The 17993-nt window shown below is 38.8% G+C and overlaps 1 protein-coding gene across 1 annotated transcript in view; it reads left to right on the top strand.

Moving 5' to 3' along the window:
• Positions 1-17993, top strand: part of LOC109968814 (dystrophin-like) — a 345011-nt gene that overhangs the window by 240101 nt on the left and 86917 nt on the right. Inside the window, 2 exon segments of the mRNA XM_020615347.1 lie at positions 6222-6285; positions 8374-8434. Of these exon segments, the coding sequence (XP_020471003.1) occupies positions 6222-6285; positions 8374-8434 (125 nt within the window).

A 17993-nucleotide genomic window follows, 5' to 3' on the forward strand; every position in this document is an offset into this window, starting at 1 on the left:
AAATACAACAGTCGAATAACACAACAGGGTGCTGTATGTGTATAAAACTGAATGCAGAACTGCAAACAACATGATAAGACTTTATAGTCTCTTTTCACTTAAAATGTAAGCAAGATTTTATTTTACAGTGAACTAATGAGATAGCTGTAGTTGTCCTTTAGTTTTGACAAGACTTTCAATGTCTGGGCTGATAGTAGACAGAGCTACTCTCAGATCATGTTCAGTGTCCAACCTGTTCCTTTGCTTTGACTTGAGCTGTACCAAAGTGGATAAGCCACTTTAACACAGATAGGTTGTTGTGAACAGTAGGATTGTTTGACTGCCAATGTAGCGAGGGAGGGATATTCAGAAATCACGTATTTGCACCGGAAATGGGGGAGCCTTACCTCATCAAATTTCTTTCTCAGCAACTGGTCACATGACAGCTCGACCATCTGATTCTCCTTGCTGCTTGGCAACACAACGCTTTCCATGTCAATTCCAAAGGGATCTCTTATCCAGTGACTATTGTCCTGTTTCTCTGGAAAGCAGTCCTCAAAGCAAGCATGTAGACTGGTCAGATGCGCAGTGATAGTTATTTTAAGGGCATTTTTGGACGCTGTATTTAGCTCTCCTGCTGCGTGGCAAGTGTTGGGAAACATGTCAAGTCTGTTTTAGTCAGTGATTATTATCCACAACCTCAACTTCTTTTTGAAGGCAGTGAGTTTGTCTGTCTGTTCAAAGATGTGTCCTCTCCCCTGCAGACATGTTTAAAGTGTTGAGGTGCTCAAACACATCGGCAAAGGGCACGAGCCAGAGTTCATCGCTGAGCATCTCAGTGTACGGGAGTTATTGTATGAGAGGAAGGCGGCAATGTCATGTTTAAGCTCATCAAAGCGTGACATTACCTTTCCCCTCGAAAACCAGCAAACTTCTGAATGATACAACTGGATGTGCTCTTGTAGTGGTTAAAAATAAACAAGGTTCCAGAGATATTATTTGTACTAGTTGTGTAAGGGTGAGCTAAGTGTTTATGGGTTCATTAAGTTCGTGTGAGCTGACCAATGAGCTTATATAAGGTTGGTCAAGATGTTTCCTGTTTTTGAGTACAGGGTGTTGTCTCCTAAAACTGGAGACAGGAAGCTAAGTTCAGAAATTGACGTAACAGCTTAAGGAAAGCTGTGGATAAAAGAGTGAGCCTGAAGGGTTAGGCTGAAGAAGAGAAGATCACAATGCTACTGTGAAAAGTGTACCGTAGACCCGGCCCCTGAGGGCCGGGGGGAACGAGGACTGACTGTGGGTTGACAGAAAGACTGGCTGATGGTACCTCGTGACCAACAACAACTGACTGGACTGACTGGCGCTTTTGACAATGATTTGTCTGAATGAATTTAGTCGGCATCACACTCTAGCCACAACACTCTCATCCCAGGTCTTTGCACAGCTATGTGAAACAGCGGCTGTTCTTGGCACTCCGTTTAATGTAGTTCTCTATTTTTATGGCATCTTTCGGTGTTGTATCAAGCACTGGCACCATATCCTTAACCACGAGTGCTTCTCGGTGAAGAAAGCAGTGAGTCCACATTGCATTCAGTGCTCTCTCCAGGATTTTCTTCAGGCTCAGTCTCACTGAGCCTGAAGAAAATCACAACTCCTGAGTTTTTTCCAGTCATGGAAGCTGCGCCATCAGTTGTTACCCCCACACAATTGTACCAACGCAGTCCCACAGAGTCCAAAAACAAATCAATAGCGTTGAAAATGTTCTCTGCCTTTGTTTTTTCCATACTTTGTGAGGCCTGTTGACACACAATTTCAGCTTTTGATTTAATCTTATATACAGTAATTATTCATCTTTTTGCTTTCATAGTTATTCACGTTTTTTCAACTTCCACAATTGTTCAGCCCTGCATCTCATGCTTCAGCTGTTTCAGACTACTTCTGCTATTTTTTCACAACCTTCAATTATTTCAACTTCAGCCATGTCTTCTCATCCTTGAGCTGTTTCAGCAATTGATTGCAGGTATTTCAGCCTTTTCAGCATTACAGCATCCACACGTATTTTCGACAGGAAATGCATTTTTCTAGTTATTATTCTGGGATCTTCCACCCTTTTTTGGCACTCTATAAGTCCAGCATACTTTCAGCTATACAGGCCATTGAGGTATTTATCTGTTCAACTCTTCAAGGACATCCCTGCTTGTATTTTTCTTTTTTATACCATTTATACTTTTTAATTGATTCAGCTTTATTGTTTGGAATACAAGTCAATGGGAGCTCAAAGTGCTGATTCATTGACACAGTCTTGGAGTGCCCCCCCACACACACACATTCACACCTACTTGTTTTACCTACTTTGTGGGGGTCCTATTGGACTATTTTCACATCTTAATAAGGTCAGCATACTTTCAGCTAGAAAAGCCATTCAGGTATCAAAATGTTCAGCTGTTCAAGGCCATTCCTACTTTAATGCATCTGATCCTTCAGATTATTCAACAAAGAACTTCAGCCATTTCTTCTCAACTATTTCAACAAAGAGCTTCAGCCATTTCTTCTCATCTTTCAGTTTTTTCAGCAATTGTTTTCAGGCATTTTCAGGACGATCTTTCAGCTTATTAGCATCCACATGCATTTATGACAGGAAATGCATTTCTCTAGTTTTCTCTGATATAGTTTATTTGGTGTAAATTTTAGGTGAGTACTTGTGTTTTTGTTTTGTTTGTGTGCAAGTGTGAGTGTGTGTGTGGAAATGGCACTTTCAGGTCAATTTATGTGGTTTACTATGTTCTTTTGTACCTAAGAGGTTGAAGCTGATTGGTCAGCACATGGACACAGGTCGCTCCGAGTAATTGCGACAAATTTCAACTCAACAATCCCACTCCTCTTGTTTGTACTACCCCAATTAGGTTACCGTGGATACAGGGGAAAACAACTCAGGCAGAAATGGATTGGGTGAGGTGAAATCAAAGGTAATTTTATCATTTGGTTTTATGTCACATCAAAGCCAAAAGGACTGGTCATCACTGTCATAATTTCATCTTCATTAGTTCTTCATCTCATACCATGAATCACACAGATACATACAATTTGTCTTCAGTGGCCTTCTCATGTGATTATGGATGAAACGCTGAATGGTTATTCAGCCAATCTGTCCACTCAGACTGGACACTAACCCTTCTCAGTCACTCAGCCTTAAGACCTCTATCAGAGAACATTAAGATGCCTTTAAGCTTTCAATGATTAATTTTTTTTACTGGATTGAGCAAAAAATCTGTCACTAATCAGCCTGCCAAAGCTACACATGCTAGCCTGAGCTGCATATGTTGCCTGGGAACGTGAGATTACTGAGCACTGTGTCAGGGAGCATCAGTGATTATAGACACACAGCATCTCCTCTGGGGATGTTTGGATGCAGCTACTGTAGTTGGCAAGTGTTGGTACTGGTCTAAAATCATGTCTCTGTTGGAATTATACATCTGATTAGAAAGGCTTAATCCTTTATGGTGTGGTGCTCCATTGTATTTATCATATTGATAAATAGCCTTTTTTGGTTTTCATCTTCAAGCTGTACAAATTGTGACTCACACCAACAATGTGCGCATCAGTTTTTGAGGATGAGATTTCTTGTAGATATGAGGAGGTTAACAAACTGAACACAGCTGATGCAAAGAGCAGCCAGTGTATTTTATGGAATATACTGTATTTGCATGCATGTGGCACTTTTATCCAAAATGTTTACCATCACATTCAGACTGATTTGTCATGCATGAAAAAAATGCAGTCCTGCCATCCACGTGAATGGAGCTTTTAAGTCAGGGCAGCATGGGGGCCAGCATGGGGATCCAGCAAAAAAAATCATGGGGTAGAGCCACAAGAAGGTTGAAGCAGCCACAGCTAGCATTCACAACATCATCCAGCAAGTTGCTGCTTAGCAAATCACTTCCTGGTGGATTGCTCTGCAATGCAAGTGCTCTATTTTTTCTGTTTACCTCAATATTGCTGATTGAAAATAAAATAGTTGCAGCAGTGATAACTTTCCAGAGGTGTAAAATCCTATCTGGGCAATTTAAACTATTGGTCTGTATTGTATATTGGTGCCTAGTAAACCTTTAAACACATTCATGAGTCACTCAAACTGGGCTTCCTGGAATGTTCGGAAGGTCTTTTCAGAATCTTGTAAGGCTAATTTAACCATCTGGTGGAAACACTTGGAGAAACTGATAAATTGATGATTGAATAACTGCATTTCAGTCAAGCTACCTTGATCAAACATGTCATAGAACACATGACAGCAGCCTGCATGTCTATGCATATGTACATATATACATAGACAAACCAATAAACCAGTTCATATAAGATTTTTTGTGTGATAAAATTTTACTTAGGGTTTTATGATATGCTTTTTCCTGTTCTCATGATGAAGATAACTATTTTGTATGAATATTGCTTTTTTTTTTTTTGCAAGTATTGCACTTGTCAGACATGTTGCCTGACTGAAACACAACTGCATTTTTATTACTCTGATTGTACTGTAATACTACCAACATTTACATTTTGTACAGAGGAATCCTTCCTAAAATATTCAGTACAAGATACTGTAAAATTGGTGCCAGCCTACAGAGTAGGTGTTTAGGTTTGGATCATTGACGAGTTAAGATATTTGAGCACTCACACACATTGTGTATGTGTGTCCCACTTCTCTTTCTGTATCTACAGAGCCGTGCTGATTTGGCACAGTGATCTCAGTTCTATCTAGATCAACAGCTCATTCAAAGCTGAAGTAGACTCACAGGAGACTGCATCCACTTTAATTCATCCACTACAAAATTAGTTATCTCTTCCATGCCTGCCTTTGTTTCTCCTCCACTCGTTTTCCTCTCCCTGTGCCTGCCTATTCTTGAATCCACTGTTTGTTTGTTTTTTGCAAGAAAATCACTTCTGTGTATTCCCATCATCACAGTTTAAAGCGATTAGTTTTTGGGGGCAAAATGTTTCTTGTGGTTTTAAAATTATAATGTATTCTGGATTCTCATCAGTTTTTGGATTTTATAATACAGATCTTTAGAAAACTGTATATTTTGCATTGGCATTTTTTAATATTCATTTGATGTATTCAGTTTTTGCAGTAAGATAGTAATTATAGTACAAGAATTAAATAGATATATATTGGCCAACAAAGCCAAAACTATGACCGAGTATTAGGGCCACATTAAGGAAAAATAAAATGAGAGGAGAAAGTTTGTTTTGTTTTGTTTTGACATTTCGGCTCTGTTGACAAAATGGTATTTCAACTTGATTCCCAACATTTAGCCTTTATTCTTGAAATTATATTTCAACCTTAAACATTTCAACTTCATTCTCAAAATGGTATTTCAACTTGATTCCCAACATTTTGCCTTTATTCTTGAAATTATATTTCAACCTTAAACATTTCAACTTGATTCCCAACATTTCACTTTTATTGTGAAAATTATATTTCAACCTTAAACATTTCAACTTCATTCTCAAAATGGTATTTCAACTTTATTCTTGACATTTTGACTTTATTCTCAACATTTAAACTTTATTCTTAACATTTTGACTTCAATCTCAATATTTTGAGAGAACAATTCTCTCCAGGCAAAACAAACAACCAAACAAAACCTTCTTTCTATTTTATTTTTCCTTTATGTGGCCCATACAAAACACAATAACTACACATTTAGTCAAAATGTAGTTATGGATAGAATCTGACTTTTTGTCACCTGTATAACCATATACACATTTAAAATTATTATGACATAAAAATATATAATTTTACTGAAAACAGCATGTAAAATTAGCAGTACCAAGCCAAAATGTAGTTAGACAGCTAAAGCACTATACCAAATGAAAGATAGATAGCCACAGCCAATATTAACTAATGTGAAATTTTCATAATGAGTTGTCCCTAGGTTTTAACTGAAATTATTAAGAATATTACATTTGAGATATCTTTGCCACTCATTTTGCGATTTGACATAACTATGTGAGCCAGCAGCTAAAACCAGCTGGAGAATAAACCCTCAGCTAAACTCCTGCTAATCCCACATTCACGAAATACTTGTTTGGACAGTAATTACACGCAGCCAAGTCTGAAAAAACATCCATGTTGACCTTAAAGTTTTAATTCAGAGTCTAGGGGGGAAAACAAACTACAAAAAGTGTCAACAAACCTGCCCCAAATCAGCCCTGAATGTGTTTCTTTCCATCTCTCTCTCTGTCAGATTTCCATCAGTGAACATCTAAAGCAGCTGATGGATGCTCACAGGGACTTTGGCCTTCTGCACAGTGAGTAAAATATCACATAAAAATGTGCACATATACCTACATGCATACATCAGACTGTTGACAGTTGAAAGGATACTTAAGAGGTGAGCAGGGATTGTGTGTGTGTGTGGAAGAGAAAGAATAGACTAAATGAGACATCCAACTCATGACAGCAGGGGGAATGAATACATGACTTGTTAGTGAGAGAGAGAGAGAATGTGATAGATGATGATGTGCATTTTTTGTTTTATTTTCTTTGGGTAACTGAGTTGAAAACTCATGTTCAAGACTGGAACATGTACTGTGTGGTTTTAAGCACAAATTAACATTTTCATTGTCCTTATACTGTGAAACTGCATTTTCCTCATATTTTTCCTAGTCATATTTTACTATAATAATAAGGGTTAGCTAACTACTGTAGCACTATCTAGTGGTGAGGATGCTCCCTTTTACAAGAGACATCTAGCTTTTGCCTCAGACTTTTAACATGATATAACAGCTGTTTTGTAACCTTCAAGTGCATATTAAATACCTTGTACAAGGTTCTCATTTTAAAACTGGTCAGCTGGATACTGGATTTTTAACCAACTCACTGAGCTAACAATAATTAGCCACATAGCTACAGCTGCTAACTTTAATTTTTGCATAGGCATTTCAGTCAACAAATTTGGTGATTACTGACTAGAAATAAGACGCCTGTTTTTGTCTACCCCTGACATATTGTTTCAGTATTGTTTTCAGAAATTGCTAAGGCAGTTATCAAGACAATAACAATTACTTTTTAATTTGTGGAGCCATCACCATTTGCTAAATTGGGCTTGCTGAGGGGTCAGTAAATTTGATAATATAAGTACTAATATATATATAACAAAGTTTAACTGTTATGAATTAAAATTATGCATATTTTCGGTGCAAGTAGAGTTGAAGATTGCTGGCAGACAGTTCTTTAGCAATTTAACTGTCAAAGCTAAACAGCAGCTTTTGGATTCAGGTCCTAGCAGTCTTGTATCTTGACTAGGCAATTTTTCATTCAAAAGTCATAGATGCGGAAATCCATTTTTGAAGACGCAGACATTACTCTCTCCAAGAACAGCAGTTTTAATAGACAAAAATGCAAAGAAAAAAAGGCAAGAATGCAAAGGAGACACTAACAACTGTTTCTCTTGCGTTAGTGTGCCACATATCACAGCTGCATGTAAAAATATAGTATATAGGGCATGTAGAAATAATAGTTATCCTTGGCATTTTAAATGACAAAGGACACATAATATTAAAAATTAAAACTGTTAGTGTCTGAGGATGATTTTTTAAAAGATGTCAGCTGGTATCTGCTTTTGTCATCAGTTCTCTTTAGTTTGATTACAGCTTATCTGCAAAGTAATTAAAAGATGACAAAAAACAAAAGATCATAGCATCACTCTTGCACTTGTGGCAGTGATTAAAATGAGAGAAAAAACTAATAAAGAAAATAAAGAAACTAAAATTGGCAGTTAAGAAACATGACGTCTGTAAGATGGTGATGAAATATCATTTGTACAGTAGAAAAAATAAGTCTTTGGGGATGAGACACTGTGCACAGTGTGGCATTTGTGATGGTGATGGCATTTTAATAAAGATATTGTGGGAAGAGTGAGAATGTACATGTTTTTATATCTTACTGCTATGTCAATGCATACCTAATGTTCTGACATTTGTCCCAAGATGCATTGTTCTGTTTTTAACTGCAGCAAATTTTACCCATGGGGCACAATAATATTTTACAGCAGGTAGTGCTAGCCAAGTGGTCTGATTGGTTAGAGATGCACTCCAACTGTTCTGACAATTCCCAGCTTTAATGGTTGGTGTGGTAAGTCCTGTGGGCATAATAAGTGAGATAATTAGCAATGTTTCTTGTTTTTCTGCTGGTTTTCATTATCATGTATATTACTTTGAAGAAAATGTTTCATTATATGCACTATTTTGGTAACTGCTGCATACACATTTCCTACATGGGCATGTTTTGTAGACCTACAGGATGATGATCCTGCAGTAAAATGAGTGTGTGAAAAGTGTAATATCCTGCAGACAGTTTTAACAGCTGTTGTGACTCCTGTTTTTCTGTCTCAGCAGGATCTGTAGAGAGCCCCTTTGAGCAGGGCATCTCCCCAAACAGTGTGCCCTACTATATCAAGTAAGTACTGACCTCTGAGCTGTAGCCCAGCCGCTTCACATCACTGCTATTTACATAATAAAACGACATACAGATTATGACCTGAGAGATTAACTTAGTTAGTGGTACTTCCAGTTAGGCTGCCAGATACTTGAAAAAAGGATGCCTGTGGTCTGGTTACGTGTCATGAAAACTGTGGGAGGAAAACAGCTTTGTAATTTGTGTGCACTAACGTTTTAACTAACAATGCAGAATGCGCTTTGCATTACCACTGAATGAGATATTTCTAGACCTACCATAAACAATTGTTTGTACACCTTAAATTGGGTTAGAAGACAGGGCTACCCTGTCTATGGCTCCCAGCTCCAAACCCACTTGGCTCTTACTGAAGACATAAATCTTAAAAATAAAACACATTATATCTCTTTAAAGGCTCAGTAATTTCCTACAACAGCTGGACAATGTAGTTTTTGGCAAATGTTACTCAAACAGGAGGAAATACTGCATTTGATGTGGACTATTTTCAATGACAGATGAATGCACTTTTGGTACTTACGTAGGTGAGTATTTGGTAAAAAAAGGACAATGTGTGTCAGACTGACTCAAAATAAACTACAGTGCATGTTTATGGTTATGAAGGAACAGAGCAACACTGGTTCACTGATGTGATTTTTTTTGGACAACAATGGAGCTCTATGGCATAGAGGAGTAAGATACAATATGTCTTTATAGGCTTTGACTGTACTTGTGCACACATAACCAGACCTTACCTTGGATTTGGATCTAGCATCTTTCAGTGAAATAAAAATATCTTTTTCATTGTTAGGCAGATTTGTAGTTATGATGGAGTATTAGGGCCGCATTAAGGAAAAATAAAATGAGAGGAGGGAGATTTTTTTTTAATTTTGTCTGGCGAGAATAAAGTCAAAATGTTGAGATTAAAGTCAAAATATAATTTAGACAATAAAGTTGAAATCTCAAGAATACAGCCAAAATGTCAAGAATGCAGTTGAAATACCATTCTGAAAATAAAGTTGAAATGTTAAGAATAAAGTTGAAATGTGAAAGATTGACTTTATTCTTGACACGTAAAATAAAAAAAAAATCTTCCTTCTCTTATTATATTTTTCCTCAATGTGACCCTAATACTTCATCTTACTTATTGTGCATGTAGAATAAAAAAACACACACACACACCACGAAATGTGTTTTTTTGTAATATGGATTGTTACATTGTGGCACATGTTGTTGGCTTGCCTGGTATCCATTCAGTCTTTCTGTTTGTCTTAGAAATATTCATCCATTTCTTTGTTAGTTCATATTTACTCCATATATTGACACTTTTCTCATCACTGCATCCGTGTTCATTATTTGTATTGGTTCTTTAACCAGTACAAATAATACAAACTGTTTTTAATGAAGTCTGTCTTTAAGACATAAATGCTAAATTTTTTTGGATTTGTTTACTTCATTATATCTCAAAATATGCTTGTCAAGCAGATGAACCCTAGATCACACTGCAGTGTTGTGGTGAATGCTGGGAGACAGTTTACTACTCATCAGCAGATAGCAGAAGCTTTGGAGGTGGGATATGTTAGCATGGTTGTAAGTAGAGTCTTACAACGTCTGCCTCAGCACTTCAGGGTGCACAGACAGGAGTCTGCTGCTGAGTTGGTACAGCAAAGTAATTTTACTGAGTTAAAATTGGGAGATAATTAGGTGGTTGATGGATATTTCGAGCCATAGGGATACATAGAATGTATTTCTTTTGGAGCTGATGTCCTGATTAATTTAAGTAGATTCAAGAAGAGGGCTAAGAGAAATCTAGAAGGGCTTTAACCTCTTCAGTTCTGCCAGTGGCTCTATGGGCAAGCATTGTTCAGACCCCCTGAACATGATTTTATATTTCAGTAGATAAACCAGTGTGTGAGCATCATATAACATATAGCCAAACCATGCATTGTAACTTTTGAAAAATGAAATGTCTTCTATCTACTTGCAAATGAAAAATTTATTAGCAATGACACGTCCAATTCACTATACTTGAATTGAGTTTGGATTTTGCTGCTACAGACTTACTTGGTCTCATATTGACTAGTAGTTATGGTAATTAAAATTAGCTATTGCAAAATTTGGTTAGACATTGGTGTGTAATTGACATTACTGATACAGTTCACTGACTACAACTCTTCTCTAATTGTGGTGCTGTTACACTATTGTACTAGCTTTAGGCTACCATTAAGGTTCGGCCCCACCAGCATTTAAATCAGTGCAATTTTACTGCAAACATTTGCTAATTAACAATTAGCTCTTTAATGAATAAACTGTTAAGGGATGTGCTGAACAGCAAAGTACAGAGGAAACAGAAAAGAAGCTCCAAGCACTAATGTGACTAACAAGCACTAGCACATTCCCAGCTTGCTAGTGTATTAGCTTCTGGCTCACTAATGACAGCACTTCACTAACGAGCCCTGTAAGTAGTCCCTGTGTCACCAGTTCTCAGGCACCATGTATTTCTCAAACATGTGCAGATGGACTGTACATATAGTCATTACCTTGATATAGTAAGCAGAGTGGCTGGTGCAAAGCAACATATTAGCATTCTGACATTAGCAAGGAATGAAAATAGTAGGATTCAGCTAAATGACAACAATAAAACGTAGCCAGCTAATGTACTGTTAAACCTTCCCTTGCTGTATAGGGTAGTATGTTTTGTCAGTGAATAACCATACCTATGCTGAACAGGATCGGGAATCTCTATGTCTATATTTGAGCAGCATGTGTTTAGATGCTCATAACTCACTGAAATTAAACACTGACACGAATAATAGGAGAAGTTTATGATTTAAATTTTATTCCACAGTATATATTATATTATAGTCTGTTTCAATCTTTTTAGGTTAACATAAATGTTAGCTTCAACAGGCTAACATTATCTGCAGTTTATGGAATGCTAACTAGGTTGTGTGTTTTTAATTTAAAAGAGCATTTGTTACATCTAACATAAAACAAACAAACAAAAAATCAATTTTTTAACCATCATGTTAATATCTTGAATATGACTGTTTCCAAATCTGGTAGAACAAAAGCCAGCAGTTACTTCTCAGAGAGCTAGCCTTTCACCTCACATTCCAAATTCATTGGTCAGAATAACCCTACAGTGTCACTGGTCAACCTCGGGCAGCTCACAGATGGCTTGCTAATCAGCAACTAGAAGCTTGGTGTGTTAACTGTGAGTGACTGAGTGAGAGAGATTCCATACATTCCATACTGGCACTATACACTTAGTTGATTTCAAGAGTTTTAAATTAACTTGTCGGCTGATGTGGAATTAATTGCAATCACACGAGTGAGAAAAACACATTCAAGAGAGAAAAAGGGAGGGAGGGAAAGTGACATTCTCCTTTCCATATGCAGAGAGAAAGCTGGACCTGGCCTGATGACTGAGACGCTGTGAGTGCCAGCTGACCCCACACACACACACACACACACACACACACACCTGTCTACGCAGACTTATACACATCCGTCATTGTATGCTGCATGAACACGTACACAACAAAGTGATTTTTTTTTTTATTTATTATGCACACATGCCCATTAACACACGATATATTGCCAAAGGTTTGTGGACACCCAAACATTACATTCATACTTAGTGACTAGATATCATTTGTAAACCATGAGAATTGTTTTGATTGCTCAAGTACAGTCTTTTTTTGTGCATTTATGCTATTCTATACTTCTACATCATTACATCACAGAGGTAAAAATGGTATTTTTTTAACTCTACAAAATGACATTTATCTGACAGCTGTGGTTATGATTTTATATACAAAGTGTGAAATGGCCTTATAATTTAGGACTGCAACCAAACACTGTCTATACAAATTTTTGTAATTAATCAGTTAATTGTGCATCACTAAGCCAATGGACTTCATCTACCACTGCCTTTCAAACATGGTATGTCACTGATGTTGGTGGTAAGGCCTGGCTTACAAACTGCATTTCAGTTCACCTCAAAAGTGCTGGACAAGCTTGAGCTAGGGTCTCAGTCAAGTTCTTCCCCACCAACCTGGGAAAACCAAGGAGCTTCAAAGTGTTGCTGCAAAACTAAAATGATTTAACTGTATACTTCATTTGAACTGTGGGGCCCAAACCATAAAATAAAGCCCTGGACCAAAAGTATACAATGTTTACAGGGGTGTCCATACACCTTTGTTCAAGTAGTACCTAGTGTTGGCTTTACACATTGCAGCAGCCAGTGTGCAAATGTACAATACACAGACTTAACACACCCACACTTATGTCTCTGGAACACAAACACACTCTTATACACATTCAGGGCACAGTGCAACAGCATATGGCTGACCAACAGCATATGGCTTCTTGTGCACCATTAGTTGTCTGCCTCTGGAGAACATTTCCTCAAACCTGCAACATCCAGCTTGTCCCCCAACCCCTATCCTGAGAGGGTGTTTAATTTGCCTCACTGCAAGAAGAGTATCTCAAACAGTCCTCCTCAGAATTGTGTTGAATCCATCCCTTTCCCTCCTTGTCCTCCATCTGAATCTCTGTGATAAATACAGACACACCTGCATGCACTCAGGTATAAAGACACATTGTTATGGTGGGATAAAACAGCAGTTGAGACTTGCCTATAAATTAGACCTCCCCCTCCTATTCCTGTCTCCTCTCCTATGAGCCATGTAAAAGCAAAAAACAGTTTTCTTTCCTTCACCCCCTCCTTTTCCTTTTTGCCTCATTTTTCCCTCCCCCTTTCTTCCTCTCTGTGGCATTGAATGTGCAAACCTTTGTACCTTGCCCCCTCCCCCGAGGAGGTTTCTCACCTCCTCGGATGGTGTCGAGGCTCCTTTGCTTTCAGAAGCAGCGGGTGTGGGGGAAGGGAGGCAGAGGGGAGCAGCCTCAGCTCCGCCTCGTCTAACTAAACTGCATCAACCTTCTTTCTCAGAAAAAAAAAATTTCAGGACTAGCCCGGAAATATGCAGAGTTCAATTTCAAAATAAGGCAAACGAATAATTTCAGTTCACGTTATATAGACTAACATACTGTATCTTGCGTAGCGATTATAAATTTGTCCTGTGTGCAATAGTTCAGCAGTCTACAGCCATGGCCAAATTAACAGACTTGAGGGCACTGGGAGAAGAGTAAGAACCCCCAACTGACTCCTAAGGTTCTTGTTTTGCTTTTAGCTGACAGTGTAGGTTACTTCCACATTCAAACACAGATTTGGGATTAACAAATTGGTCCACTTGGGCATGTTGAACCTGTGGGGTTTGCAATTAGGCTTAAGGTACAGCCGCAAATTTACTTTGACACACTAGTAAAAACTAAGCTATTTCAATTAGTCTACCTGCTTTATGAAGAATAGGTGTTGGTATATCCATGGTAATTTATATCTCACAAAGCATCTTGCCAGTGGCCATATAGCACCAGGTATTGCCCCTCGCCTGTTTCCTTTGGAAAAACCCACAAGGTTGTTTAAAAACACCATCTTAATGAAAAAACAATTAGTCCACTATACACTAAAATGTTTTTACCTGTTGCACATGTCACCGGTTTTCTGGGCAACAGACAGGCTGCCTCTGTGTTAAATCACTAGGAAAGGGTCCTATAGATTTCGGTTGTAATTTGTATAGGACATTGTTGAGGCAACGTTGAATTTAGCTGCACCTTGCATTTTTGGTTTATTAAAATACGCATATCTTTTACTTGAATTTAGCTGCACCTTGCATTTTTGGTTTATTAAAAGACGCTTATCTTTTACTTGGGAGCCTTAAGCGGAAGTCGTCGTTGTTGTAAGCCGGCGGAATGACCCTCGCGTCTCGCTGGCCAGTCAGCCCCTGCAACACGCCGCTATTGCTGGCAGAGAAGAGCGAACGCCGACACACACGTACATATACGGTGATTTTGGACGCCTCTCTCCGGTGGTTGAGGGTGCTTGACCGCGGAGGGGCTGGAGTATCGGCTCAGTTTTGCTTGGGAATCGGTTCATTTTCACCGCACTCGGAGGATTTCGATCGGCCGGCGATGCGGGAGCAGTTTCGGAAGTGAGTACTGGGCTGGGTGGGGGGACTGTTTATGGGGGTGATAAATAGCCTAGTGATGATGGTAATTGGTCGTAATGCAGTAAACCCGTTCACACATACACACAAAACACATTGGTCGTGGGATTTTATGACAAAGCAGAGACATCCCCCACATTCTGCAGAGAACACATACTGTTTCGTCTGTTATCCAGAATATGCGCAAAAAGGTCATGGAAATGTTCAAAAACTGGATAAATATGGACTCACATTTTATTTTAGATATGAGGGAAATTATATTCTCCCATGTTGTGTGCTGTTAACCCGTATCTGCAAGCCTGTTTAAACTGCATGTCAAATAAACATATACATACAGTTTGTGGTCAATAAAATATTCAAGTTTAAAATAGGTTTACACTGAATGGACAGATAGTCCACAGCACATGAAAAAAGAATCAGGACGCTGATTGTTCTATGAAGAAGAAGGAAACTGTTCTATTTCGTAGCCATGTCACCTTCCTTCAGAGGGACTGTTGGTCATGTCGGGGAACCCGGCGAGGTGTGTGGCCAGCGAGCCTCTCCGACCCCCTGCCCCCTCCGGATTCCCGGACCGTGCATTTCCTACACCCTGAATATTTTGAATCTTCTCTTCCACCGCCTAGTTGTGCCATGTTGGAAAAGAAAAATGGGCATATAATGCAAACATGGATTTGTGTTGCCTACGTGTATTTCTATGTTTCAAATAGTGTGTGTGGTGCATTGGGTGAAAGAGATGTACCGAGCAAAGCAGAACTGTATCTGTGTTGCATTCCTTAAAAGCCACAGACGGACGTAATCACCTCCGTCCCAGCAAAGCACCACGTGTCTGGATGCGTGTGCGTGCGCATGCGGCGATTTTGATGTGATACGTTGCTCTATTTTCGGCTGGGAAATAACAGCAGGTTAGCGCAAACAGTGGGTTTTGGTCTCTGTGCGCATCCGCCGGTCCAGTTTTTTTGTTGATCAGCTTTTAGCAGTAAAGTGAGATGTGGTTGTCCTGCATTGACACTGCGTGGATTTCTCTGTGTGTGTGTGTGTGTCTGTTGTACTTGCTATATAGTGAGGACCAAAACAGTATTTTTGCTACAGAGTGAGAACATTTTGGATGGTGCTCACTTTGTGAAAAACCTTTTTGAGGGTTAAGACGTGTTTTAGTGTTCAGGTTAGAATTAGGTTCAGGTAAGGGTTAGCCATTGTTAGAAATTAACCCAATTCTTTTGTTGGAAGCACAAGAAGTGAAGACAGGAGAGGACTGTTTAAAATCAACAGAAAGTTTACTGAAAGTCTGATCACAGGAAAGTGAAGTATTCCGGTTCTTGGTATCATGCTAACTCTGAGAGACGAGGCAGTCCAAGTAGCTTCAAAACAGTGCTGATTTATTCCATGAACACAGGTAAAAATTAACATTACACACTCAGGTATCTTCCACCTCCAACATGCACGCAGGCACCTGAAGGATGAAAGAACCCCGAACCCAACAGGCCTGTACATTATATTGCTTTGGGCTAACCCCATTCTACACAGGAACATCAAACCGTGACGTCTCCTGGTGCCAGCTTTGCAGCTGACCAGAGCAGTAGTCAAAACATGAAGAAAATCAATGTGTGATTGACCGTTGATTGTGTGGTGTGTATCTAAGACATTCTGACAGGACATCCAGTGACATGTCCTGACATTAAGCATAAGAAGATATTATGATTATGATTAAATACGTCATACAGTAATCAACTTTCTATCTAGTTATCCTTGAACATAAACAACCTGGAGTAACTCATGAAAGTAAGTAAGCATTTAACAGCCTGAGCTAGACATCCTGTCTACACTAAAAACATTTCTAATACAACAAGTACCTAACCAATATCTGACTAAAAATACCTAACAATTCCCCCTTTCGACACGAACAAAAACGTGTCGACCTAAATCAATGTCCCTTTGTCCCCAGATGAAGCCACCTAGCGTTTTGAGAGGTGAGAGGCCCCCCTCATGGCCACTCCCTCAAGGGTCAACTACAGAGCTGAGTACTTTAGGGAAAAATGAACTAAAAACACAAGAGGGGTTACAGCATGTAAGCAGGTTCTTCGTTGCAGTGACCTCTATATGTATGCCGTATGTGTAAGCTGATTCAATGCAACTTAGAGCGTTTGAGCAGACATAATTGTGGAAAAGTATAAACACCATGTGTAGCAAACTTCCATTGGTTAATCATAACGTTAGGGGGTAACTAATACACAAAAACAACAAAGATTCTCTTGCATCCTACCATGAACACCATTCAATAATAAGAATTTAAATTACCATTACCAATTACCATTAGATTAATACTTACCCAACTTAATTATCAAAATCAATTGACAAACTATGAGTTCACACCACCTACGTGTATGCAAGAATATATCAGTATGTATTAACCCTTAACCATTTTATGTGGGATCCACGGTCTTCACTCCGGTCCATGGAGCTCTTCAACCTCTCACTCACCGGGCTCAGTGAGAGAGGTCAGGGGATAGGATTCCCAGGGGGCTGAAGGACCTAAGCGTCCTGCATGTCCATTTCTGAGGAAGGGTCGAAGTCAGAACAACCTTTAAAATATTTATTACAATCTTAATGAAGAAAACAATATTCAAGACAAGCAATACAGAGCTCTGGGTTCCGTCTCTATCTGAAGCCCTATCACACAGAAGTATAGTGCATAGCTGCTGCAGGAAGCTGGAACCACGAGTTTCCTCTGCATAAAGAATTTATGATGAGAGTCATGCAAATGATCTGACGTCATCCTGGTTGTCCTTCATCCTCGTTCCTTGGTTGGTTTCTTGACCTCATTCTAATCTCGTCGCCAGGCAGATTTTGAATTCTCAGTACAAAATATCCTGACCTTTCGACCTAGACATTACCCTCCTACATACGTCTTTATAAACAGTTAGTTGTTGTCTGCAGATTCAGGAAGCGCGCCACCGTTGCTATGAGACCTGGTCTACTTCCTCTATGTGGTTTCCTGTTTACTCTTACAGCCTTACACATGTCTCCTACACTCTTTATGGCAAAAGAAATGGTTAACACAAGTAAATCATAAAGCATATGATACTATTACAATGCATACAAAAATAAACATGTAGACATATTTGCTAATGCAGATTATAATGTCAATCCTAGAATTTCATATGTTGATAAATGTTGATAATCTGAAGCCAAGACAATCAGACCTTACACCCACACACTATTCTCGTGCAGACAGTTTAGTCATCTCAGTATGTATCTGCAAGACTTCCTGTTTCTCTGAGCCTCTGCACCTACTCACAGCTTCATGTCCACAGGTCAAGTCTTTCCACAGGTCAAACAGATTAAACAATTATTTGAACAGTTTTGTAAATACATAACATAGTGTTAGATTCTAACCTCTTTGTCAGAAATTAACCCAATTCTTTTGTTGGAAGCACGAGAAGTGACGACAGGAGAGGACTGTTTAAAATCAACAGAAAGTTTACTGAAAGTCTGAT

The sequence above is a fragment of the Monopterus albus genome, unplaced genomic scaffold (assembly GCF_001952655.1).
Source record: "Monopterus albus unplaced genomic scaffold, M_albus_1.0 scaffold163.1, whole genome shotgun sequence".
Lineage (NCBI taxonomy): Eukaryota > Metazoa > Chordata > Actinopteri > Synbranchiformes > Synbranchidae > Monopterus > Monopterus albus.